At 44.5% G+C, this 26885-nt stretch overlaps 2 protein-coding genes across 3 annotated transcripts; one reads left to right on the top strand and one right to left on the bottom strand.

Annotated features, from left to right (window-relative positions):
• Positions 1-3566: 3566 nt before the first annotated feature.
• POP5 (POP5 homolog, ribonuclease P/MRP subunit) lies at positions 3567-5175 on the top strand. Its single transcript, XM_050906387.1, has 5 exons — positions 3567-3586; positions 3685-3827; positions 3945-4094; positions 4659-4742; positions 4921-5175. Exons 1-5 carry the CDS (start codon positions 3567-3569, stop codon positions 5022-5024), a joined length of 501 nt encoding a protein of 166 aa, XP_050762344.1. The 3' UTR covers positions 5025-5175.
• Positions 5176-5534: 359 nt separating this feature from the next.
• On the bottom strand, positions 5535-26348 carry RNF10 (ring finger protein 10). Of its 2 annotated transcripts, none has more exons than XM_050906385.1 (17): positions 25989-26348; positions 19609-19811; positions 18428-18627; positions 17301-17391; positions 16075-16259; positions 15859-15995; positions 14105-14265; positions 13397-13525; positions 12985-13243; positions 12629-12762; positions 11422-11539; positions 10979-11080; positions 10344-10478; positions 9439-9536; positions 9151-9211; positions 8834-8992; positions 5535-7914 (listed from the first exon to the last, which is right to left on the bottom strand). In XM_050906385.1, the coding sequence occupies exons 1-17, from the start codon at positions 26149-26151 to the stop codon at positions 7838-7840; spliced, it is 2412 nt and encodes an 803-aa protein (XP_050762342.1). In that variant the 5' UTR covers positions 26152-26348; the 3' UTR covers positions 5535-7837. The 2 variants fall into 2 exon arrangements, with proteins under 2 accessions (XP_050762342.1, XP_050762343.1); XM_050906386.1 differs by having other exon boundaries at positions 25992-26348.
• Between the last annotated feature and the right edge of the window lie 537 nt (positions 26349-26885).

Raw genomic sequence — 26885 nt, 5'->3', positions numbered from 1 at the left:
GATATAGAAAATGGGGGAGTAAAAAGGAAGGGACAGAAGGGAGAAGGAGAATGTCCCAAATGTTAAATGAAAGCATCTGCATGAAAGGCTCCAGGCCAACATGCTCAGAGAATGCACTCTTCTGTCTCAGTGACCTTGTGAAGATAAACTGAACAAAAAGCTTCAGGCAACATCAGACAGAGGATTTAAGAAGCAGTTTTAATTTTAGCCAGATAGTTTTGTATTTTCAACTGCGGGGTTATCTGGGGATGCAACGCGCATACAGTGGAACAAAATGTAGTTGTCACCCCCAACTCTGATACCACAGCTGACGGCAAATTCAGTTCCGTGCTTCCAGGAGGAAGCAAAAATCATGGTTTTGGCTACACAGGGAAGATCAAATTGTGGTATCACAAGGATGGAGTACCAGTGCATCCTAATTTTACTCCAGAATGTAATTACTTGGCTACCTTATGCATGAGTAATATAGAAGACCTATACTGCAACACAATGTGCACTAATACACTAGTTCCTTCTACTCACATTATGTCCTTGCTCTGTATCTCCAGACTGACAGCTATTTACTATGGACAAATTGTTTAATCCCCCTGTACCTCAGTTTCCTCATGTATAAAATGGAAACATCCTGCCTAAAAAGAGTGCAAGGATTCACTAACTGATATATGTTTTTTTAGTGAACACATTTGCTGGTTATTTTAATTATAGCAAATACATACATACTCTAAGAGCTGGCTGCATACAATAAAACATATGCATTAATCATGATGCCTATTGCAGCTTATTAGCACAATTAATTCTATACAATACAAATGCAATCTAACCCACAATCTGGAGATTACAAATGCCATATAAATCCAAAATGAGGGTCTAGATCTTCAAGCCTGTAGTGAAATGTCAAATCATGAACTAAAATGGTAATAAAACCGATCTGGACTGATTGGGAATAACCTCTTCACATGCACACTACCACATGTAACAAACATGAGCTGGGAAAATGAAACCTCAGTATTCCTCCTGCACCTCCCTAGCATCACCACTTTATTGGACAATCATTGATGAACACTTACGCTGATAAAGAATCTTCTATCCAAAGTTCTCAAACTGCTTTACAAACTGTCTCTAATGTGTATAGACAGTGCATGTTATTTCCTTCTGTCCTCATATACTCTGGCCTCCATAATTTCTATTTGATAAGCTATCCTGAGGCCACATTGTCTCTCCAAGTCTGTAGGAGAGACATCCATCCTCTCTCTTGGCAGGTCTCTTGACCCACTCTTCAATTTAAATAGCATTTTCTGATTTTTTCTCTCTCAGGTCTTTTCTTAGGAGACAGTTCTTTCCCACCTTGACTGTATAACTCACCATCACTTGAGACAGTTTCTTGAATCACTGACGCTGGAATCACTACAGCAAAGCTGGCAGAGGATGGGAGTGAGGAGGTGGGAAAACAAATGCGAAGATGTTGTAACCTTTTAGTCCTGTGCTGTCAGCTCAGCACACCATGACATCTGACTGGACTCACATGGCTTGTACTAACACAGGCAGTGACTGTACAGGGAGCTGTGGTGGCTCAGGGCTGCTCTGTGCATCCCCCAAACCAACAACAGGGAACTAAAGGCAATATCCTACGTGAAATGAAGCAGGACAGGGCTCTCTCACAACACTGTGCTCTCTTTGCACCGTGTCCCTCCTAATCAGCCTTCTGAACCAAAAACAGAGGCCTTTGCTATACATAGGGCCCAGCCTGTAGCACGCACAGTGCACATGTCCTATTGGATTACAGGGCAGAGTGCACTCACATGGTCTGCTTGTCAGAGACCCAGCCGTGCCCCTGCAAAAAGAAGGAAATGAGGGAGGGCATGAATGAAAGCAACTCGAGCAGCCGGGGACAACCCGAGCACAGTCAGAAGGCAGGATGGGGGACGCCACCAGAAAGACAGGGGCAGCAGGCAAATAAACCTTGGCAGGCATGCTGGAAGGCTAAGCCGGGGTCTCACTCCACAAAGAAAATACATGGGAATCTTCATGGACTTTGATGTCGTTCAAAAATGTGAGAATAGCTTATCACCTAGGAGCTCACTGTATTGACAAGTGGAACAGATGACAGCTAGATCCCAGTCTGGGTACTAAACCACAAAGCAATATAGCAAAGATCAATGCAATGCAGTCTCTCTCATTAAGAAAATGCTTCTATCTGCATCAGCTTCAGAAACTGACAAAATTCCCCCAGTCCCTTTGATCACAGCCCAAAAGAAAAAGAAAAGTCCATACTGGACTTTGTGCTTTTTTCTCCCCAGGCAACTCATATTTTGCAGTCCTTAGAAAAACATGACTCGAAAGTGTGATCACAGCTGAAGGACAGAGGAGTTAATAGAGAGAGCAGCAGAACAGGCATCTATTTCAGAGGGCAGAAGTTTATCACCCAGGAGAGGATTTCCACTGGGTTTATCATTGTTTTCTTTGTCTAGAATTAAGGTCATTAAAGAAGATGTTTCCACTCTGAATTAGCAATGAGTTCCCACTTAATTTATAGTGCCTCAGCACTTCCGTGTGATTTGGCTCCAGGGACCTCGGTGAAAGCGTTTCTCGCATGAATTATATGCCACCCTAACTGACTCTTTCTCCCACCTCACATTCAGGTGCCCACCTCATATCTTCTCCCTTACCCCTCCCCATTCCCCTCTCCCCAGTTTCTTCTCGTACCACATCTTTTCAAAGAGCACTCCCTGCTTCCTCAGAACACATCAGAGATCACAGCTTTGAAAACCACTACAGAAATAATTATAAGCAGCAGCTCTGTTCCACAATTTTCTCACCTGTTTTCATTTGTTAGACAGTTAGTATGTATCCCAAAACGCCCCATACCTGAAGCCCGAGGAGCTATAAATACTGGAGTACAGTTTTGTGAGGTAGCGAAGGCAGAGAGCCCTTCCAGGAGCACAGGGGTGGCACTGGACACTCCGCTAAAGCCCTCAGCCCCGGAGGGCAGGTGGCGGCCCCAGCACCTGCCACAGCCGGAGGGTGACTGCAGCACCGGGCCTGTCCTCACCTTCCTCCTCAGGACCTTCCCGCGACTCCAGTCGGACGAAGCAGGGGTGTGAGCGCGGGACGTCCCGTCTCCCCCATTTAGACTTTTTGGCACTAGACAAAGCGGGCTCAGCCAAGGTGGATTGAAGCAACGCAGCAGAAAGAGCTAAAGCCAAATGAATTAACCTTCAGCAAACTCAACGGTGCCGAGGGCTCACCGCCCCCTCAGCCGCCCCCTCAGGCCGGCCCGCGCAGCCGCGAGCCGCGCGCGCCCCCGCGCGGAGGGTGCGGGAAGGCGGCGGGGTCGCCGCGCGGGCCGCCCCGACAGACCCGCCGGCGGCTCACGGAGGGGAAAGGCAGCAGCGCGCATGCGCGTACTCAGCAGCCGCCTGGTGAAGGTGGGACCACGCTGGCGGGTGGGGCCGGGAAGTCCTCCCTCTGTCCCCGCCCCTGCACGACGACGATTGGCTGCAGTGCGCGGAGGCCCCTCGCCTATTGGCTAGGCGCAACGGCCGTGCGGATCGGGCGCCGGCGCCGCCATGGTTCGCTTCAAGAACAGGTGAGGCAGGAGCAGGCGCTGCCTGGGCCGGGTCCGGGTCCGGGTCCGGGTCCGGGTCCATGTCCATCCCGCGCCGCTGACGCCGCGCCATCCCGCAGGTACGTGCTGTGCGAGGTGGTCTCGGAGGACCCGCGGTGCCGGCAGTGCATTGAGGACCGCGCGGTGGGCCTCGCCGTCAGGGACGCCATCGGGCGAGTGCACGGAGACTACGGCCTGGCCTGCTGCTCCATCTCCTTCACAGGTGCCGGCGGGACGCGCTGCCCCCGCCTCCCCGGGCCCTCGGGGGGGGTGAGGGGGCTCCTCCGGGAAGGGCCGGGGCGCGGGGTCCGGGCTCACCGGTGCGTGTGTGCCCCCGCAGTGAAGTACCTGAACGCCTACACCGGGACCGTGCTCCTGCGGTGCCGCAAGGACTCCTACAGGCTGCTCTGCTCGGCGCTCCCCTTCGTGAGGCAGCTGGAGAGCCGGAACCAGCGGTACCCCTGCTTCCTCAACACCTTGCACGTCGGAGGTCAGCCGCTGCCTACGCTGCCCCGGTGCTGGGTGCGGAGTCTCTGGTGCCTGGGGGGAGGCCACAGAGCTTAATCGTACCTTCCAGCGCTGCTAAAATGGAAGAACCCCATCTTAACTGCTGTGGGTGCGATAGACACATCTTATGTGTCACTAACATAGCAGCTCCTAGAAGATCTAAATAAGAAATAGGCACCAGCAGTTCTTTGTTGAAACCCTCATTAATTCTGCTTGAATCATTACATTTAACACAAAACCAGAGCAGCAAATACTATATTACATTATTTTCTTTGAAAATATATTTTTAAAAGTCCAGTATCATCCATGTCCTGAAAATTAACCACTTCGGGCAAATAATGGGCACTACATGTTAGAAATTATTCTTCCACCACTTAACCTCAACAGTGTGGAAACGAAGCCTACAGCCACTTCTTAGCACTTGCATTAAGAAAGTTGTTGCCTGGGGCATTTGTCACTTGATACAGTGATCTTCAGAAAATATACTAGCAGCTCTGAAACACTTGATTTTGTAGATTGTTACATATTGTTCTTGTGACTCCTACAGGTACTATAAGAACATGTCAGAAATTTCTGATTCAGTATAATAGAAGACAGCTGCTGATGTTGTTGCAAAACTGTACAAATGAAGGTGAGTTCCTCCAGCCCCTTTCCTAAAATGCGGCCTCAGTTCCTGGGGGTTTTGTAGGATATGCTGGGCTACTTCTGAATTCTTGAGCTGAGAAATGTTCCTTTCTTTAGAAGTTGAGGATATTCCTGCGCATGTGAAGAGATCAAGTAATGACCCTCTGTTGCTCTCTTTATTGCAGAGGAAAGACGGTGTATACAGAAGTCCTTGTTGAGCTGTTCCCTTACAGAAGAGCAGTCTCAAAGCGGAGATGAGGAGGATGATGATGGCACAGAGACAGACTGAACGTTACTTGTCACGGTTCACTTCTGTCCTGTATTTGTGTAATCAAGATGTTACCAGTTATCTTCAGTGTTAAGCAGAGCAGGGGACAGAAGAAGCATCTGTTCATACTTAACACTTCATTCCCCCATTCCGAGTGTTCTTAAATAAAGTTTAAAAAAAAAAAAAAAAAATGGTTTTACTTAAGTAGGTTACTTGCCTGTTTCACTCCAGGAGTCAAAACCACTTATACTCCTAAGGAGCGTAGCAGCTCAGTGATCTTCATGCTGAGGTAGAAGTGAGCTTTAGGCAGTTAGACAGGACAAGGAATGTAGTTATTCTCCTTCAGTACAGAAAAAGCATTAACATGTTACTGTTTTTTACCTTATCTTCAAGTGCACCTGTTATCCATATCCATTGTTTTGAGTCACAAAAGCACCAGTTGTGTACACAGGAGCAGAGATTACAGGGAATGCAAGGTAGAGCTGTAAGGCTCAACTCCATCCAACCCATTATAAAACTCATAGGTACAAGTACTGCTTAGATATTTATTAAGTTTACACCAATCAGTTACAGGAAAGTAGCGTTGCTGGTATTCCCTCTTGAACCCATGGGAAAACAACTTGAAGATGCTGTCCTGTGGAGACTGCCCCTGCAGAAGGGACAGTCTTCCTTGCCCACATCACTTCCCTTGTTTTAGTGCCTGTGAGATGTGGAGGTGAGTTACGCTAGCTCCAGCTATTCTGTCCCTCTTCCCAATGCAAAGAAAAGTTGACTATAAACATGTAGAGATAATAAAACGCAACAGATACTGGTTAGACACTAAGTAGTTACTCCTGTTCCATGGCTTAAAATGACTATTACAAGTAGGAAACAATAGTACCATGAACACAGTTAACTGCATCCTTGAATCTTTCTTTCTTAGTTGCTTTCTCTGCCCTCAGCAATAGTTTTCCAATGTGCATGTAAAGCATTAACAGCAAGATGTGTTACCACTTTGAGGCATCTTGTCTTAGGTTCTTTGCACTCTCTTGACAAGCTGTACTGCCTTTCCATCAAGTGTAGCTAATTGTGACCAAGCATGAAGTCAAGCTGCTTTCAAAGAACATTTTGCAGGTGCTTCCGCTATCCTCCTGTAGCAGTTGAAGTATTCTTTACCCCCTCCCTCTTCCCCTTCTTTCTGGTTTACAGCCACATACAGAGTTTTGTGAAGTATACTCTTTGGTAGTAGCTTCCCATGTGCACACGCTTAAGTGCCTCGAGGAAGCACTGGTACAATGTGGAGCCTACTGCTTTGAAATCAAGCACCAATGTATTGACAAACTTTTTAAATAGGGACACAACCAATGACTTTACCAGTGGCGTTAGAATACCTGACTCCAGGAGCCTCAAACACACCTTCCTTGCTCAGATCAGTCACAGTGTCAAAGGGAGAGAGCACATCAACTTTTTAAAGCCTGTGCAAGTGCAGGCAGACCACTGGTGCACGTGGGGCTGAAGATAACAGAAGACACCTGTCAGTCTTGCACTGTAAGGTAGTGCCAGCTCCCTGGCATGAATTCTGTCAGTAGGAAGGTAAGATTTGAATCTGTGCAACTAAGTGGTATTGTGCTCCACGTTGGTATGACAGTTCAGTTATAGCTCAGGAAGTGTGCAGTACTGTAAGTGCATGTGCATATGATTTATTGCAACTGTTGGCCTTGACTGGTACATTACACCTATAGTTCATTTTATTCAACAAAATCCACACCACTTAACTCATTATCTCAAATCAAACCACAAGCAGTGCAGAAGGTGACCACCCAAAGAAAGAGTGGGGAGGGGTCCAGAAGAGGCATGTTTATAGCCTGAGGTGCTTAGTGCAGATCAACTTACATCCCAGAACCAAGTGGATACAGGCCCTTATCCCAGTACAAGAGACCCCAGTTTCTTGCTGGGGGATAAATGTTATCTACAGACTCCAGCTATCAGCTGTTCTTCCAATTCAAGAGCAGCCAGTGTCAAAGCATCATTCAGGTAGTTACCGAGAGCCCTAGGGTGGAGTGTTTATTCTAGATGGTCAGGTTACAAAGAATGTGTAGGCCATGGTTGGGAAAAAAAAAAAATTAGCAGCCTCACTCACCCACATTAAAACAGAGTTGAACAACTGAGAGAAGCCAGGAGGTTCCTTCTACCACTAGTGCCAGTACGCATTTTGAAATACACAAATTCATCAAGAGTCACTTCAAAACCAAGTAGCCAAGTTCTGCTTTACACTCACCTCAGCTTTAAATCTTTCCAAGCCAGGAGAACAGGAGGAATGCTTGCTCTTTAGAAAAAGAACAAATATAGCAGCTAACACTCTAAAGCCAGGAAGCTCTTTTGCCCATTTCCAGTGCAGCGGAAGCCAGTTTCTCAAGAGAGCAGTTTGACAGCTTTACTGAAACAGCACTACTGTCTGTCAGATGGACTTCTGCCCATGAATACTTCTAGGGAAATAAAGGCTCTCTGCCTCTTCACTTACGTAATATTGCAGTATTCTGGCAGTGCCACACAGCTGTAAAGACTTTCATACTGCTTATTAGGCCAAAAGAACCAACTTGGCACAGACTAGAAGCCTTGGCTGATTTGTCTCTGGGTTGTTTCTTTCAAAACTTTGTTTCAGTATAAACTGATTAAGCAGTTGGAATCAAAAGATGTTACTTCAACATATACTGTCATGGTTTCCTCCTGAACCCCCTAGAAGCCCTGGAAACACAAAGTTTAGTCTGTTCAAATTTAAATACTTAAACTATAGCAGCAAAACAAAGCAAAATGAAAAGAAAACCAGGAGAGGAAACTTCTCTTGAATAGCAGAATCACTTTGTGTGAACAACAGAGGTGCTGAACAATAGCTTCTGCTTCTGTTTCTTTCTTTTCTTGCCTCCCTTTTCCTCTGTGAAGAATTAAAATGATACTGTCATTCTTCTCATGGAACAGGAACATCACACAGAAATGATAAATGGTCTTCCCTAGCCTAAATGACTTCTACAGGTCTGTGACACTTCCTATCAACTCACTGAGCACCAGGTAGTTTAATTTTAACAAAAAAATTATTGCAGACGAACTAAGGGAGACTCCATCACACCTAAACGACACCTACAAGCATGCCTAACTGATTCTAAAGTTGCTGTTGCAACAGCAGACCCTAGGACTGCAAGCGTGCAGCAGTTTGCCTTTCAGACAAGTATTGCTTTCATCCATGTCCACAAAACACTACAACTGGAGCTGATACTCAATTTCACTGAAACTCCCAGGCCCTCCCATCCAACTCTCTCCATCATTCAGTGCAGTCTCCAAACAGAAGCCAAAGCTAAACATCAGAACGAGCATTATGAATGAGTTTTATCAGCCAGCACCAGGCTTGGAGGTTTAAGTTCATCTCAATTTGTTTCAGACTCCCTAATTTGAAATTTCAGCTAGCAGTTACCTTGACATTTTGATCAAACTTAAGTGGTAGTTTAGCAGCTCAGGTATTTTTAGTTTAAAAGTGCATAACCTGAACTTCCTTGAGATAAAGCTTAAATTAAGTTCCAGTAGAGACATGGCAAACATGATTGTCAAAAGCCATCTTTGTCCTAACAGGATTCTTTGCTAGTTGGAGATCTTCTCAGCTCCCACTTAAGAGAGCTGCTTTAAGCTAACAGAAGCCCTAGTCAGGCTGTTCAGAAACCACAACCTGACAATTTTCAGAACTGTTCTGCGGCCAATTTTTGGTCCCCAAAACTGCTGCTCTCACTTCTCCCAGAGGAAGAAGGGGAAATACTCAATTTTTTCACTTCAGAAATTTTCGTGCCTTCCCCCCCGCCTTTTACCTGATAAATGATCAGCTGTGGACGGTTTGTCCAGTTTCAGGAGGGCTGCCTCAATAGCTTGGCTGAAAGAATTCTGGAAGCTGGGCACAGGTATGCGGTCAGAGCTGTCGCTTTCTCCATCACTATCGACTGGCACAGGGAGTGACAGAGTGTTCTCATCTGAAAGAAGGAAAGGGCCTTGAGAGGCAGAAGGCTGTATACAACTTTCGCAATGCAAATGTCCCTCCACACTCCAGAGGTTGCTTGTGAAGTTACAAGATTTCTTAGATTTAGATGCATGGGAAAGAACGTGAAGTATTAACAGCAAATTTTCTTACCTTTTGTCTTTGGAGCAGGTTTGGGCCACGTTTCTGGTTTTGCCTTTCCAACTCTCAACATCTATCAAAAAAGTTGTAAGACAGGATTAAATCCCATGTACTAGAACAATCCTGCATATCCCCTAAGTGGCAAGAAAATCTAGGAACCCTTCAAGCACTCAAACCCTGTGTTGTCTCCATACGATTTATCCCACATTGTTTTTGTGGGGGAAGCAATTGTGTTCTCAGACTAATCCCCAACTAAGACATAAGTAATTCTGACAAGATTCACTCTGCTATGTGGCTTACCTGGGCAAAGGAAGGGAAGGGAGACTCTTCTTCTAAACTCCCACAGAGCAACGGGCTGACCTGGCTGGCAGCAGGTGACAGTGGAGTTGGAATAGACTCTACAGAGAAAGCAGCAGATAATTAAAGCCAGTTGCATTTGGCAAAGGCACTCATTATGCTGCTTATCAGGATGAAACAGAAATAAAGTTTTATTATCTTACGTAATTAACCATTTTTTTCTCATCAGTTCCATCCATTAGTCACACAGTGGGACCTCTCAAATTTCCTCAATCTTTTTATTTAAGGGAGATTTAAGTTTGTTTGTTTTTTTTTGTTTTGGGGTTTGTTTGCTTATTTTGGGGTGTCGTGTGGGTTTGTGTGTTTTGGTTTGGGGGGGTTTTTTTGTTCGGGTTTGGGTGGTGGGTTTTTTTTTTTTTTGGAGAAAAACATTTAAGAATAGTTTCTATTTAATATTTTTTATGAACTGCAAGATAAAACATTTGGTAAAGCATCACTGGACAACAACCTGAGTGCTCATCAACTATGTTTTATTTTAGTATAACGTGGTGGGGAAGATGGAGAGGGTAGAAAGAAAAAAATGCCAGTAGTGTTTTCCTGGCATACACACTTTTCTTCCCTTTTTGGGAAACTTTTTTCCTTTCTTTTCTTCTGCCTCAGCAAAGATTTAAAAGATGGGGTAACTGTAGTGCAGATCTCATATTGTCACTGAAGTAGAGGCAGTAAAAAGCAGACAAAGGACCAGAATGTTTCTTAGCCATGTCAGCCTTTTGTGTATGATCTTATAGGCAATCTAGGAAAGAAGCAGTCTTTGATCGGTATTAGGAAAGTTTAGTGTGATGACCTGGGCAGTAGATCCCAAAAGAATGATCAAGAGCTAGATGTGATGTGTTTTTCCAGATGCTCACCTGTCTGAAACACAGGGCTTCTGCCAAGAGGAGACAGACAGAAGCTCTGATGATCAATGCTGGTAGTTTCTCCGGGGCAAGAGGTAAAAGCAGGGAACTGCTGCAGATTCTCTAAAGCAATATGGACCTCTGGATCTAGAAAGAGGTTTTAAATTAAAGCACTACACAATGTGGGGGAGGACTGTCAATATGCAAGTTGTTTCAGGAGTCTAGGAGGTGCCAACTCAATTTTCTTTCCACCCTCTATTTTAGAGACCAGTACAAGCCCTGCTGCTGGATGGAAGCAGTTCCTAGGCATTTTTTTCCTTCTTCACTTTTCACTCTATATCATGATTACTACAAAAACAGAAACTAAGAATCCTGAGAGCTATATACACCATGGAGACAGCTGCGCCCTTCAATGCCCTCTGTCTCTCCCATAATGTGCAAGTATGCAGCAACTGCATAACATCATTTAACATCCTGACTAAAACAGCTTATATTTTTCACTCTACAGATGTTTCTAATACCCTGTAATCTTGTTCTAAGTACACACTACAAAATAAAGGCCTTAGAGTTCATCCTATAGCTCAAGAAATCAGCTGAGCAACTAAAGATGACTGGAAAGCCACCAGTTATGCTCAATTATGACTTACATTTGCCCTGTTTCTTGTTTTCTTCTATCTCAATTCTGCGTTCACGTCGTCGTTCATCACGAGCTTTCTTCTGCCGTAGACGTTTCCTCTTTTCAAGGTCATCTAGGAGCAATGCACAGCACTGGATATCAAAAAACCCACACCAATACTTTCGCAATGTTTTCTCCAGCTTTGAGAACAACGTATTCAGTTATAACACATTAGTAACAAAATATGCTTACAAACAACATATGCTCTTCCAAGCAGTCAAGCTTTTTTATTCTTTGTATAATTGTTGTCTGTAAAACAGTGAATTGGGGTTGTTCTGTCTAGTAGTCGTCACACAGTTGGTGCAAGACAAGTAAAGCTATGTATGTTCTTTTTTCTGCCATTAAGGGATAAGAACGACTTCCCCTTCACACTCACGGATACATGACAGAGCCTACTAGAAAGGCAGTACCAACCTGAAAACAACTCTAAAGTCTCCTTAGAGAGGATGGGTGGCTTCAGAGCCAGTTCACAAATGCTGAACTCACAGGTGAGGGGCAAGTGACAGAGGTAGCGATGACGCTGTCTTATATCCTGATTAAAAAAGAGCAGATATATCATCACAACAAGGTCTAGAGGCTACCATAGTGATGAATAGCTTATGGAGATAGAACGCCCACCGTTCATCAAATCAAATGGAAAAAAATAGCAGCAGTGACACAATAATCACTTTATAAACTACAAACACGTGAAGGATGCCCTGGGTCAGAATCAAATGCTCCAAGATCTCCACCAACTATATCATAATCAGATTTGGATGCAGTTACTCCAGCTCGGTTACTGATTTTCTTGTTATTCCTCCCTTCTCACTCACATAACTGGAATAAAATTCTACAATACCAGTCTTCCGATGCATTTATTTTTGCACTGGACCAAGTCTGCCCTTTACACTTAAATTATCTGGAGCAACGACCACCACTTTGCTAGACTGAAACAAGCCAAAGTTTGTATTTTTCCTTGCAGAGCTGGAAAACTTGAAGACAATTCCCTACTACCTCTGCATCCATTCTTACTTGAGCACATCCTTTCTTAAAGATGAATTAAGAATTATGTATAGTTGTTACTACACATGCCAATTCTTGAAGTTATCTTTATCTGAGGTAAAGGAATTCAAGACCCATCCCCTTTTCCAGAACTTCAGTGCCTTAAGCACTTTCACTCCCTCTATCTCAAGCACTGAAGTTTCTTTCCATCCTCTTTATTTTCCTAACATCCCACCTCTATCCTTGATTCTCAGAAACAACTGTTTGTTCAAGACAGAGGCAGAACACTTCTTCAGGATGAGAAAGATGATAATCTGTTGAGTTCAAACTACTGTCTTATATGAGAAAAGAATTTACTTTTTTTAAGACAGCTTTAACAACAAACCAATCTTAAGCTTGCAATTCTCTTACTCCTAGAACTTCCTACCTTCTAGGAAAAAAAAAAGCTAAACTGCAGCCTACTTATCAAAAGCAACTTAAGGTACTGCACCTTACACAGATGCCCTTCACAGATTAGCATGCCTACCCATTCATAGTTATTATTTCTTATTACTGAAAAGAAACAAGTCTCACCTGTCAGCCACAATGATCAATCTGCTAAAACAAGGGCCCTTAATTAATAAGAAGATAAAATAACTACCTCTGTCATTGAGTAGCCAGTTATCTCCACTACAGCTGCAGTTATCTTCTCTGGACTCTTCTCCAAGCTGCCATATTCACGAACAAGACATCGAACATTCACAGGGTGAAGATACATACACTGTCCATCCTCCGCTATAAGATAAGATATCATCACTTGTTCTTTTCCTGTTAATTTTCAATACCCTTCTCCCCACCTCAGTACATTCTCCAGTAATAAAATTAAAGCTCCTTTCTGAGTTTCTGTGGGAGTTTTATTTCACAGGGGCTAGCTGCATCTAATGAAGTGACAAACTCAAGAAGGATCCCAAAGGAGGCATCTCTGCCCCCATGGTTCCAGGATTTCATGGCACTGACCTTGATAGAAATAGTAAAAAGGAGAGTTGCTAAGATGTCCACTGCTAATTGTATCTTTAGATTCTTGGTAGCTTGTTTCAGCTGGATTTGGTTCTTCTGTAGTGTTCATATCAGGTTGCCCTACGGTGTCCACCTCAGGTACTTCCTCTTCATTCAGCACTGCCTCTTCTGCTTCCACAGGAGGTGAAAAGGAACTTGCCAGATCAGAGCACGGCTCCACAAGCTCCTCATCAAATGCAGAGAGATATTCCACACCACACTATCACAGCGGAGAACATACAGTTAGTACATCACCTCCTCCAAAAGATTATCATCTCTGCAAAAATCTTTGGCACCAGTTCGCCATACACTGCAGTGTAAAGTGGCAGAATTAAGTACTAACAAGATCTGCCAGAGCAGAGTTGTCACCCACCTTTTTCTCCTGGGAAACTGCAGGCTCCACAGCCTTGGAGCTTTCTAGGACCAATTCTTCCACAGCTGCACTGATTCCAGCAATGCCATTGTTTTTATCCTGGTCAGCAGAGAGTGCTGTTTCTCGTTCCTACACGTCATCCAAAGAGAACAAGTTTCAGTTTCCTATTTAAGCCAGGAGACTATCACCATAGTTATTTTTAGCCTTGTCCTATACTTCAGGTCTTTATAGATCTATAATTCATCTGTGACAGAGTGACCCTTGAAGAGACGTCCTCTCCTTCTTGTTACTGGAAAGTACACCCATTGTAGGACGCATAAGGCTTTGAAAAGGAATATTCTACAGGTTTGCTCATGTCTGCCCGATAAAAGTTAAGAAACTTATTTCCCAGAAATTGTTGGACCTGAAAGGGAAACACATCTTCTTTTGAAAGCAGAACTCTTTTACATTTATGGAAGGAATACCATTCAGTAAAAAGCATTCTGTTCTGTTATCTTGAACGTCATGCCAGATACCTGGGGTCCAAAGGCTATAGTCTCCTCCAAGATCTATAATGCTATTCTAGCAGCAAACATCACCACCTTGCTAGTAGGTACATCACAGAGACCAGAATAATCACACACAACCACTTATGCAGCTGAACACAGATGCTCAGCACTCAGTATACTGTTAAAAATAGTTACTAAAAGCCTCCAAAGAGGTTCTCACCTTCAGTTCCTGGATAGCTGCCTCAATAAAGCAAGCCTCTGGGGTGTGTTTTTCTTCCTCATACTGTTTTAGTAATGCCGCTTTCTCCTCCAGAATCACCAGCTGCAAGACCTGCTCCCTGGATGCCAGAAGCAGCTTTGAATACTGACTGTGCTGGTCATCTGAACAGAAGGAGCACCAAATCATTAATATCCGCATTTAGAGGCACCAGTTCGAACTGCTGTTTCTTCCGAAGTTTTGTTACTGCTCAATTTTGTGAGCTAATCCACCCCAGAGCGGACAATACTTAGCAAGAGTTTGATACAGACTCCGCATATTACCATTATATCGTTGATGACACAAGCTGGTGCCATATAGCTGCTTCTGCTATACACATCTCCCCCACACAGCAGTTTATCTGCCACTTTCAACCTGCCACTTCACCACTCAGTTGCTACACATCAAAAAAAAAAACCCCCAAAAAACCAAAACAAATCAAGTCCAAACTTCTTTGCTGTGGAAGCATCGCCTTTGACAAGCCTTGGATGGTCAAAACTTCCTGACACAACGCAGTCTGAAGCTTCTTCCTCTTCTCTATATACTCAAAAATTCTGCAACTGGAAAGTTCTGCAAAAGTGACCTCTGTTTTGGCTCAAACTAGTTCAGAAACCCGTATGTATTCAAAATCCGTACAAAACATTACTATGAGTTTTTTTTTTACAAGAAGCACAGCAGAAACAGTAAACTAAAGAATTGCAAGTTTAGCAAAAGGTAGTTGTCTTTGTTACTAGAGAGTTTATCTTAACTATAAAGTTTACAGCAATCACAGTATCACATACTAGTACAGTCCATATATTCACTGCTCCCCAAGGGTCCAACCTTGTCTACAGAACAGCAAGTTAATGCTGAATTTCCTGGGTTTAGAATGTTCTCAAATCTCATATTTGTCCTTTTGTTTGTTTTATGAAAGGATTTAAAAGTCCTTTACTTTCAAATATTGAGAAAGATATAAGCACAGACCCTGCCTGCTGGATACACATCATGCGTTAGGAGACTTGACTTTTTACAGAGAGCTTAAATGCACGCAGCCTTTCACAAATGTGACTGCAAAACGAAGTGAGCCAACACAGCCTACAAAACAGTAATGTTAAGTAAAATTATTTCTTTAGTCACAAAATTTTCGTGATACTAACAGATAAGATGATGATGTGTTAGTCACATTACTTGACTGAAGAAAACTGAAGAAGTCAGGCAACAGATGTTTGGAATAGGTTTGCAGTAATTTTGATTATTTTCCCATATCATTCACAGATCTTAGCTGATAAGCAAAGAAGATGAAAACCTTGTTGAAGATTACATCCTTGAAATAGTTTAGACACAGAGACAGTTATTTTTGCTAAGCTGTACAATGAGGAGCCAGGAGGGACAGAAAAAAGTTAAGGACACTGAAGAGCCAACAAAAGCAGCAAGAGTCACACCAATGACTGTATGACAGAAAACACAGATCAAGCTAATGATTGAGAAGGCAGGAGTCTGCAGTGCAGTAACTTGAAGGGAAACAGCACACAAGTTAAAGCCTTACAAAAAATAAAGTGTGGGTAGAAAGCTTATTAGTAAGATGTGGTCATTAAGGTTTTCAGCTGCTAAGACCCATGTTCTGTAGTCTGGTCTATTTTGAGGTGACAACATGGCATTGCCATGGTAAATCCTCTCTACACAAGTCCTAGTCACAGTTAGGAGCAGGACGCTAATCACCAGGACTCAGATACACTCACCTCTGATGTAAACAGGCTGCACCACATTCATCCACTGAGATTTGGGCAGTGCTATCAGAACACCTTTCTCTCTTCTCATAAGTTGCATCGTAATGGTATCACCAATTGCATATTGACGTGTTTCCATAGCAACAACACTGCAATGTAAGGCAGAGGTTAGTATGGTAAAAATAACATTTCAAAAAGATACATAATTTAATAAATATCAAGTCTTACCTCTTGAGATCCTTCTTGTGAACAGAGCTATAACAAATAGGACATTTACTCCAGGTCTTTTCACTCAAGGAGAGATAGTGAAGGATACATGCCCAACAAAAGATATGCCCACAGCGGGTGATCTTTGCTGCGGTTGGTGGGTACAGACATATTGGGCAGGAGGGCACTTCATGGCTACAAATTCGCTGAAATGGCACATGAGAAGAATAGTACAAGTTTTAGACTTGGAAATCAGTTCCTGTGCTACAGAATAAGCCACCTGTAAGATCTACTCTAACATATTAATCTTCCAGCTCTTTAGGCTCTGCTTATTTACCAAGTAATTAAGTACACTGAACTAAGTAACACCTTCAGACTGCACGTGGAATAACCTTCAAGGCCACCCATCTGGTATTTCTACTCTAGTGACATTAAAAAAGTGACTCTTCTCATGTTTCCCCTCATGTATTCATCATCTCTAAGAGTCAGCAGCATCTTCATCATCCGAATTCAGACACTGAGAAGACAGCAAATGAGCTCTGTCACCTCACTTACACAAGCAGACTTGTGCAGTCCTGTTTAACTGAGAGACTGAACTTACCTATTTCCATAAACATGCTAGTTTAGTCAGACACTTTGTTAGCATCTGTATGTTGCAGAGACGTAACTGCCAAGCAAGCACCTAGATTTTTCAGCTCTCTCGTAGCATCAGGTAACAGTAAGCCTACCTCTTCTCCAGCTACACCATACACCAAGACTAGTCTTGGCAGATAATAAGTTTCTACTTGAGGCAACCCAAAGTTCTGACCACAGTTCTCAAGAGATTTTCCATTTTGTTGCTAGGCAAGATGGGCCACATATGCACAGAATAATTCTCCAAAATTCTACACTCTAGTCCTCTTCCATGGACTCATGCCCAAGTTTTCTGTTAATATCTTGATCACAAGGACTCTGTCTACAGAATGTCAGATACTATTTTTGATGAGCTCCCATCTGCGAAAGCAAGAAGAAGCTGCTAATTTTCCTAATAGATTTTAGCACTTCTCTTTTCCTGTCATGAAAGTATTTCATAATATATTCCATGACAGATCTTTCCCAGTATTGTGGGAGTGACAGAAGAGGACTCAACTCAAAAACAGCTGAGTTTTACGTAACATCACAGAGATAGAGAGGCAGTTAAAGACAGGTTGAGCTTCTTAATAAGAAGAAGAAGAAGAAAAAAAAAAATCCAGCCCATCACAACTGACCACTTGCTCCACAAAGTCCCAGTTGACCAACGTATCTGGATCAGCAAAGTGGACTGTGTAGTCCTGTTCTTCAGAGACAACAAACTGGCAGCTGGGGAAAGGCAAAGAGACAGATGATCCACTCAGTTGTTTCTAAAAATTCTTTGAGAACTACCCTATAGGATTCTCTGAGCTTCTTCTTTGTCCAGCAGAAAACTGCTGGACGCAGTCAGTAACTTCTACCAACAAAACTCAAAAGAGTTCAATTCACAACTATATTTCCAGAATACAGGTGTGTCGAATTTCAGTTAGACACAATATCACATACTAACTACAGAATGAGCCAGGCAGTGGTTTTCCAGAAACATGTAAGAAACAGTCAGCTCCATCGGGGATCTATTAAAAAACAGGGAACCCACAAGTGGAAAAAATATGCTCACAAAAACTAGAACTACTGGGGTTCCTGCAAATAGACTTCACTACAATAAGCCACAAAACAATAGGGAAAAATCAGAAGCATCAGCAGTAAAAATAGTTTTTATTATCTTTAACATGATCAGATACAGGAAGTCCTGAACATGCTTCAAATTCCGGTGAAAGCGACCATTATTTCCAGTCAAAAGCAATTCTGCTGCTGGATTACTATACTGATCATCATTTGGGTTGTACTACATACCTAGGGGCCTGTGAAATAATCAGCAGTTTAAGAACTAAGACCCATATGAGTAATTACTTCTGGGACTTACAAATTCAGATTAGCTTTGATCCAGCAACTGCTACCCCTACCATCTCAACATATTACTTTTTGGAAAAAAACGATGGTCTTCTGTAAGGGAGCTACATAGGTCTTCCCAAATGGAGTGTCATATTCCACAAGCAATGCTGGAAAATTAGAGCAGAAGACTAATTGGTTTGTATATAAAGGACTCACTCCATCAGATACCTTGTAAATAGGTAAAGATGACAACTTGATATATTTTTATCCCTTTCAAGTATAGTCATTACCACTAAAAATACTACAGAGAGGTAACTGCACCCTAGAAAAGTCAACACAAGTAGTCAAGGTCAAACACAATTCCCTGGCTGATCATCCCTTACAACTCAGTGTCTCTGCAGAAGTCTAAGAGCCCTGCTGGTCTTCCACTCACTTGGCCTGTAGGAAGAGCTCCTTGTTGAAAGGCTTATGTCCCCACTTGTTCCTTTTCCCCCAGTTGCCATGTCCATTCCCATCAAAATGGCCTGCTTGGCCACGGGGTTCAAAAGTGAAGTTCAGTAAGTGGTTCAGATTAATCTTCTTGGGACCAGAGAATTGGGCAGGGCTGAACTCTGCCCGCTGAGCCTCTGCTACCTAAGAGACAACAGCATTTGTTAGAACTTGCTAGAATTTACTGCAAAAGCATCAGTACAAGTTGATACCCAGGCCCCATCAGTAATTACGTACAGAATACACGGCATCCACTCACTCACCTTCTCCTACTCCAGTTCTGCAAATCAAGTAGTGCAGCGTTAGAAGTGCATGAGAACCTGAAAGTTAGAACTGAGTGGTCTTACCCCACAGTGATCAAAAGGAGGAGAGCATAAAAACAACCCACATAAGGACAAGTAAAAGCTGGCAAAACCTAGTAGTCAAGGTTAATAACAGAAGAAAGTAATTTGAATCCTGACATTCTTTTAGACAGCCAGTAGTACAACTCTGATTACTATTTGCACAGGTTGCACTTGTTTTGGTATAATGAAGCAAAGAATGAGAAGTCAACAGAGACAGCAGGTGAGTTTTGACAGTCAGCAATTTAGGTGAGCAGCATTGCTCATCCACTAAAACTGAAAAATGAGAGTCTGTATCAATGAAAACCCACCAATAATCTACAGTATTTAGACCCATATCAGCATAAAAGCCTCAGTCTGGTTTTACTCCATCTTGATGTCACCAAGGCTAATACAATTACTTTCCCAATACCACTATCACACGCAAATTTGTACACTGAAGTGGTTAGACACAATCACCTCAGACTTAAAAGCTAGAAATTGTATCACTAGATACTTTCATGAAGGACCTCTGTTTCATGAGATAGGTACATGACCTGTCTAGGTACCCATTCCTCAGATGGTATTTTTTAGTGCAAGTCTCTCAGAGTAGAGAGCACTCCTCTTCTGTTGTTGCAATGTTGTTCTGCTCACGCTCACTCTGGCATCTCAACGATGTTAGCACCTCTTATCGCTCTTTCCCTTCCCAGCCCAGGAGCTGAATACAGAAGACCTATCTAGGCAGGTCAGTGATCCTCTTGTCCCAAGAAAGAAGGCCTTGGAGGCATGGCATTACAATTCTCACCTCATCTCGTCTTCCACCATTACAAGAGCTAAAAAGTTTGCCACTTCCGCCGCTACCTCCCCTTTGAGGGGGCATCTTGTTAAAAGCTTTGCTTTTCTGTGAATTGGAGCGACGGGACTGACTGGAAAAGTTCTCATTTTTTGAATATGAAGTTTCTCTTTTACGATTATAACGCTGTTTGGATCCACTCGCATTCTTTCCATCTGAAAGAAAAAAAACCAAGAATCAGATCAGCAGCCTCAGAGTTGTCCACACGTACCGCATCTCAGCCAGCTTCGCCTCAGAGACAGCAACGTGTTCACCTCAGCCACTGCCTTGGGCCCTGATTAAAAGGCTAGTGTTTATCAGGACATCAAATCCCCCCAGCAACCCAAACTGCTTCATTCCTATCACTGCCCAAAGAACTGGTCAAAGAGTATACAAGAAGGATGTTATTTGCTGTGCTTTAACTTTTATTAGAATGGCTGAATTTTTTTTATCCGGATTTGGAACTGCCGTCACCAGACTTTAGCATGTTGCCTGGTACGTTAAGTGATAAACACCAACACCACATCTTGATGCCCCATTACAAAAATTGACAACAACTAGTTCATTTTTTCATTCCATTTTCTGAAAACACACAACTTATCATATATTGTTCCCTTATATAAATATACTGTTGCCTGCATTTGTCTGAGGTTTCCCACTTTGCAAGACCCCATTGCCTGTTTTCACTCAGTTCTGCCCTCTATGCTTAAAAGACCCCAACAGATCTGATTCTGTTCTAAAATTCTTCTCTTTCACAAGGCCAATAAACGCTTATTGATCTTGAAGCACGAACCCAATGCTTTGGCCTTCCAGGGCACATACCTAATATCTAAGTACTAAGTCCACCAACCTATGCAACAAGAACTGTTTGCCCAAAAGCACGCTGAGCACACCACTGACCCTAACACAGGACGCAGCGGTGAAAGCACAAAGCAAAATGCAGAAACAAAGCTCACAAGAGCAGAAAAATCAGTCAGGCTCTTGAAAGGGGTTTTCTGTGTCTAAACAGCTGCTTCATTAGACTGCTAGAACAGAAAATTAAAACTATTAGAAATACATTCATAGTATTAACACAAGATCAGAGTTGCCCCAAGGACACAACAAACTGCTTACCTGTCACTTAACCTAGCATTTCCACCAACTGCCCTAAGTTTTATTTGTAGAAAAGTTATGTTGATAAGCTTGGAAGCAAAACTCCACAGGCCCAGCAAGACGTCTACCCACACCAGCCAGGCCCAAAGGCACTCTGGATAGCATTACAGAAACAGTAATGCTTCATACAGTATCTAGATCCACTTTATAAAAATCTACTAGTTTCCCTTTTCCCACTTCATAGTCCTGCCCACCCCTTAATATAATTCTTATGTGACAGGCAAACATGCCACTGTGATTCAGGATTGCGTTACTCATATGGGTAGTTTGCGTTACCAGTGCCTCCAGTTTTCCCTTTCCCCAGCACTACTTCCAATCCACCTGAGCATTTAGAGCAGCTGGAAGGGGATTTATTCACACAAAATCTCACTTTTTTAGTTACTTTTAGTTTTCTCTCCCATCTGCACCCCCAAAAAGAGGGGAGCAGTGGACTGAAAGGTCCGTGTGGTGTTGTACATCGCTGAGGATGCGACTACTTAAGAATAAGTAATAAAAGCGGCTTGACAGGTTTGTGGTGATCTGCTGTTTCTTGCCTGCTACTACAGCTATAGAAGTAAAAAGACACTATCATTACTTTCACATGATGTGACAGAGCTATTTTGCAGACAAACTTTGTCACCAGAACTGGTCATTTACTCTGCTATTCAAAAGGCTGATCCTTTAATTCAGAATTAAACCAACTCCATTGGAACCACAGATGAGTAACTCAAACACATGCTTGCATAGCTTGCAGTGCTGTAATGCACGTCAGGCTAAAGAAACATGGGTTGAGCGTTATCAGGAAAAAAACACACTAGAAGCTGCCACGAACTGAGGGTGTGACCAGGTCTGTCTGAATGATTATTTAGATAGACCTTTTTTGAGAGTGTTTGTAGGGAAGAGGCTATAATCAACACCACTAAGTCTCTGGTTAAAAATTAAGTTATTTTGAAGAGGTTTGGACAACTACTTGAGTTGTTCAGGACCAGAGCTTGTCGCTTTAGAGCTCAATCACCCTCTTAAATCTGCAATTTCAGTGAACGCGCTAGAGGCACATGCCTATTGTGTCCATAGCAACTTTGCAGTTTCTCTGCAATCACCAACTGGGGAAAAGAAACAACTCAAGAGGAGAAGTTCAGTCTAAAGTGGGTCTTTACAAGGCCCAGGAACTGCTTGTACCTGCAGCTGACAGAAGAATTTCCTACCACTTAATAGTTTTAATCAAGTTAGTCACCATCAAATTTGTCGAACAGCTGGTTTACACACATTCCTGTCATACTACAGGTCCTTTCAAACCAACTCCTAGAACCTTTGGGAGTCACTATAATGACTCTCACATTTTATAGGAAAGTCCTCTCCACCTGTGCCTTTTTTAGGAAGGACCTCACATGACAGTCTAACAACGCTTCAAACCTGATTTTACCGGTTGCAAGTTTCCTCCCCCAGAATAATTACCCTAATGAGGATTCTGGTCCATCAGAGTAGTAATGAAACCCATCAACAGACAACCAAGAGTTTGGAGTATACATTTGTAAACTGGAACACTTTTCCCCCACCCCAAATCTAAGCAATGAGTTGCATTCCCATGAAGAGTGGGGCAGGACAGGGCTATCTGCACTCATGCAGGGAGAAAAGTGGAAGATTCTCACTGCCATCCTGTCTTGTTAGATCCCAGTTTTAAGTAGTGTAGGTTTGGATCTGGGAGTTTCTTTTTTCCTTCTTTTCTTGGCAAATTAGGAATGAGTAACAGGAATAGCGCTGGTGAGGTACTTACTCTTTACTCAGGGCCTCAGTTAGTCCTTTTGCCGTTCTCACGAGATCTAACCTATAATAAATATATCTACCCATCCACACTCCAAGAGAACACAGACGTACAAAAAATACTGTCTATATAATTTTGTAAAACTAGCAACAAAGCTGTTCTTGCCTTTTGGAGCAAGCCCTGACACCTGTGGTTTCTCCTGCTGGATGCCACGTTCTGTTAGAGAACCTCTATCTCCAAGGATCCAGAGAGAGGAGATCAAGTTCACAGGACTAAAAGCAGCTCTAGGTGACCACTTTGGTCCTGGAGCTGCAGTCCTGGTTTGCTACTGGGGTGAGGACTGCAGTTTTCTTCCATCTTTGTTTGCCTCTTCTTTTCAGCTGAGCCGTGTTGAAGCCAACCATATTGCATAAGGGGTTTGGGTGGTGGATCACACCAAGCCCCAGGGTGATTTCATGAAAAACACACTGAAGCTATTGCTGCTGCTAAGGCAAACATCCCAGTGAGCAAGAGGTGACTGAGCAGTCACGCACCCCAACTAAGCATGGTTACACCATGATAATAAGGCCCAGGAACGTTTGCGAGAACTAATGTTGTCCATCAGGTCTCAAGGACTGCAGAGAAACCCAACAAGCCTATTTTCTCTTTGCTACTTTATTCCATCCTAATGGGATGTGACTCCTGTTGGTGCACTAATACAACCCAAAGAAACTTTTCTGTCGGAAACTTCCGAGTTTAATTTAGTTTCTAAGGCCAAGTTTGAAAGATAGCTGGAATCCAGCTTCCACAAGTACAAGAGCTTACAGTATCCTATTTAGCCCATTTCAAGCTGTGCTGCAAGAGAAATAAGGAGAATCTACCACAAGGTTTCACGAACATCCACTTCTTCATTTCTTCCGCAGGTCTTGATCACAGCAGGTAACTCTGAAAAGCATCTAAATGGCAAGAGCTTGACTAGACTCAAATCCAGCGACCATCAGTGCAAAAGACACTTATGCAACAAAAGGTCAGCATTTTGGGGAGGGTCTGTGGTCCATCAAGACTACTTTCCATTTCAAAGGAGACACAAGATTTTCAGAATACCTCCTACACCTTTCCTGAAACAGGAGAGAAATTGGGTGGACCACATCAGCTACACATAGAATGATAAGGAACTTAAGAAAAAAATCCCATATGGTGACACGCCAGTGTCTTGCGTGCAACAGCTACCAAAACATAGCCACAACTTAACACAGCTGCATCCTGTATGTTTGTCCTGTGGTTGTTTGCCCTAATCTGACCAAGGGAATCTTCTCATTTTAGTTTTCAGTACCCTCCAGTTACGATATTCCCAAATATACATCTACTTCTACCAAAAGAGATGCTAATTTTGCCAGGCCTCTTCAATGCACTGTAAAGGACGCAACTCATTCCATATCCCTTTGCCCTCCATTGTAGTTAAGAAACAAGCATCTTAGAAGCGGAATTATGTCAAGCCAGAATTTTCTTCTGGTTTATTAAAAAAGAGGTCTTCAAAAAAGGTTTGGTTTTTTTTTTAAGTTAGTCTATTGTATTGGAGTAGAAGAGTATGGTACATCAGGATTTCTCTCCTCACTACTTTTCTGCTACTAGTAACATTGTTGCAAGCCTGTAAAAGGTGGCATTCCACAAAAATTACTTAACACTTTTATTTTGGGGTGGAATGACGTGCCTTTTATTTCCTTCCTCACTACAGATACTGTTTCTTCTACATGAAGGCATAACAGCCACAGGACAGGCCATCTTAACTCTTTACTGAAGGATGTTTATATTCTGTGAACAATCCTCCATACAGCATCACACATCACTACAAAAGAAGCTGTAGTGATGAGGTATCTCTTGGCGAGACAGGGACAGGAACCAGCTCTCCACAACAGGAAAACCTCGTGTCTGCTAGCCTTTCACACTGCCTCTCACAATACACGCAGAGACGTTTATATACTTTGTTATTCCACCAGAAGCCAAAGATCTGGTTCTAGAACTCTTGTTGCATACCTAGCACGTGATATCCCCTGCTTCCATTGGTCCGTTCAATAGAGGGAAAAAAAATGAAATAAGAGACTGAAAAATAACAACAGTAGCTAGGGATAGTAAGACCCTCACATCGAATCCTATTGCTGATGCAAAAAACTTTGCAAATCAGTTAGGAGTTATTCCAGAAATGACTGCCTAAAAAGTTCTTCCTAAAGAGACTTTCGTGTGTTTGAACTTGAAGTTAGAATTCCACTATAATCGCACAGTTACACCACAACCTGGGGAGCTGTGGGTGAGCCACCTCCCATGTCACTCACTCCAGTCTATCCTGTGGAAGACCAGTTAATACAGCTGAAGAGCAGGTAATACGTGGTTACCTGGGATCTGAGTGCATTGAGAAGGTCCAAAAAGGAGTCAACACCTTCAAGATACTCATTTTGTTAACTCTCTGGAATACATTGTTGCTTTCTCAGAGACTTGAAGTAATACAGTTGAAACAAACCACTGAGGAGGAAGGAAATTAGTACAGCGATGGTGTTGTAGCAACCTGTTGACACTCTCACACGTACTTCCGGGACTAAAAACACTAATTTTAATCACTACTGTCCCATTTCTAGGTTTCAGAAAAAAATGCAAGGTTGCTAGGAACACTCTGCTCCCAAACAGGTTTAGAGAACTGGAGGCGGCTCAGGTCTTACCTTGAAAAGATAGATGACAGGAACCACAATGGCTCCTCATGAACTGCTATGTCAGCAAAACTAGCTGTTTGCAATGACAGATATAACACTTTGGTTTAAATGCCAGATGAGCAAACAATATGTAACTAACTCTGAACTCCTCCAAAGTAGGTTACTGAAATACAGCCGGTAAGGGGAATGCTGTGTATCGATACAAGACCTCCTTAAGCAAGATGTAAAAGCACACTTGAGTACAGAATAAAGTTAAGGTTTCTCTTCATAAGCACTGGCAAACATATATTCTTACTATAAAACCAAAGCTTTGGCTCTGAAGCTGATTACTCCAATGCTAATGAAGATAAAGCATTAATCCTTAAAGGAAGAAGAAAGTAGGAACCGCAGCTCACCGAACAGGGAACAAAGCCGGAAGAGGAAGGAAAAAGGAAAGCAAAAACAAGCAGTAACCTGAAACGAAGCTCATTAAAACCCAGCTGAGAGACAAACAATCCGACACGGAGAAGTTCAGCTTCACCACAAACCGAACCCCGGCACAAGGCCATCGGCCTCCGCAGCCTCACGGTGCTCACTCGCTCACGGTTACCCCGTTCCTCCCTCCCGCGCTACCACCGCTTCAGACCCACCAGCGAGACCCAGCGGCCGCCGAGGGGCCATAGCTAACGGCCTGCAACCCCCGGGACTCCCGGTTCGCGGCTAGAACCCCCTCCCGCTCCCGCTCCCGCGCCCACACCGCCCGGGCCCGCTCCTCCCGCCGCCCCCGCCCCGGCTCTTACCACCTTTGGGCTTAGACTCCCCCGCGGCGGGCCCGGCCGAGGCGGATCGCGGCTGCTGCGCTTTGCTGCCGGCCGAGGAGCCGGGCGTACCGGAGCCGCAGGGACTGCTCTTGTCCATGGCGGAGGCTGAGGCGGGGGTCGCGCCGGGCGGGCTCTGCAGCATCAACGGGCGCCCCGGCGGGCGAGCGGCGGCCCTGAGCAGGGGGGCACGACGGGCGCTGGCGGAGCCGGCGGGGGCCCAGGCTCATGGCCCGCGGGGGCGACCGGCGGGGGCGGCGCAGCGCGGACTCGGCCTCCTTCATGGCGACATCTTCTCGCTGCTCCGCTCGAACCGGGGAGGGCCGCGGGAGGCCGGGCCGGGCCTGCGGGGCTCCGGGCGACGAGGGAGGGAGCTGCTCACGGAGCCCCGCGGGGCCCGGCGCTGCCTGCCGCCTGAGTGGTCGGCACCACCCAGGCACCCACCGGCTCCTCGGCGCCGCCCCGGCCCCGGCTCGGCCGCCGCTGCCCCGTAATGGCGACGAGTCGCCCACAGCAGTGGCCGGGACCCGGATGGAGCCGTTCCCGGGCGCACCCGCGGGCACGCCGGGACTCGTAGGCCTCGCCGCCGCGGAGCACGCCGGGAGCTGTAGTCCCCCGCCGCGCCGCGGGCACCCGCACGGCCCTCGGCCGCCGCCCCGAGCGCCGGCCCGCCCCCGGCCGCCCTCTCCTCGCTCCCGACTCCGGCACCGAGCCCCGGCCGGGCAGCAGGAAGGGCTCGGCCCGCCCCCGCCGGCCCCGCTCCTCAGCGGCCAGCCCCGCACGGGGCTGCGGCACCGACCGGCGGCCTCGCCCGGGCCGAGCCACCCACCGCCACCGCCCGGACGGCACAAAGCGGCCACAAATAACGACCTGGCGGCT

The sequence above is a fragment of the Gymnogyps californianus genome, chromosome 16 (assembly GCF_018139145.2).
Source record: "Gymnogyps californianus isolate 813 chromosome 16, ASM1813914v2, whole genome shotgun sequence".
In the NCBI taxonomy this organism is placed as follows: domain Eukaryota; kingdom Metazoa; phylum Chordata; class Aves; order Accipitriformes; family Cathartidae; genus Gymnogyps; species Gymnogyps californianus.
Note: the sequence above shows the minus strand (reverse complement) of the source record. Positions and strands in the feature narration are given on the sequence as shown.

What these genes read in the sequence shown, in the direction of transcription:
- POP5 (XM_050906387.1), top strand. Translation starts at nt 3,567, where the DNA reads ATGGTTCGCTTCAAGAACAG. An exon ending in CTGCTCCATCTCCTTCACAG is followed by an intron (nt 3,828 to 3,944) that starts GTGCCGGCGGGA and finishes GTGCCCCCGCAG; the next exon opens with TGAAGTACCTGAACGCCTAC. An exon ending in CAACACCTTGCACGTCGGAG is followed by an intron (nt 4,095 to 4,658) that starts GTCAGCCGCTGC and finishes TGACTCCTACAG; the next exon opens with GTACTATAAGAACATGTCAG.
- RNF10 (XM_050906385.1), bottom strand. Translation starts at nt 26,151, where the DNA reads ATGCTGCAGAGCCCGCCCGGCGCGACCCCCGCCTCAGCCTCCGCCATG. An exon ending in GCAGCCTGTTTACATCAGAG is followed by an intron (nt 14,266 to 15,858) that starts GTGAGTGTATCT and finishes CCTTCTGTTCAG; the next exon opens with ATGACCAGCACAGTCAGTAT. An exon ending in CAGCTATCCAGGAACTGAAG is followed by an intron (nt 13,526 to 14,104) that starts GTGAGAACCTCT and finishes GATGACGTGTAG; the next exon opens with GAACGAGAAACAGCACTCTC.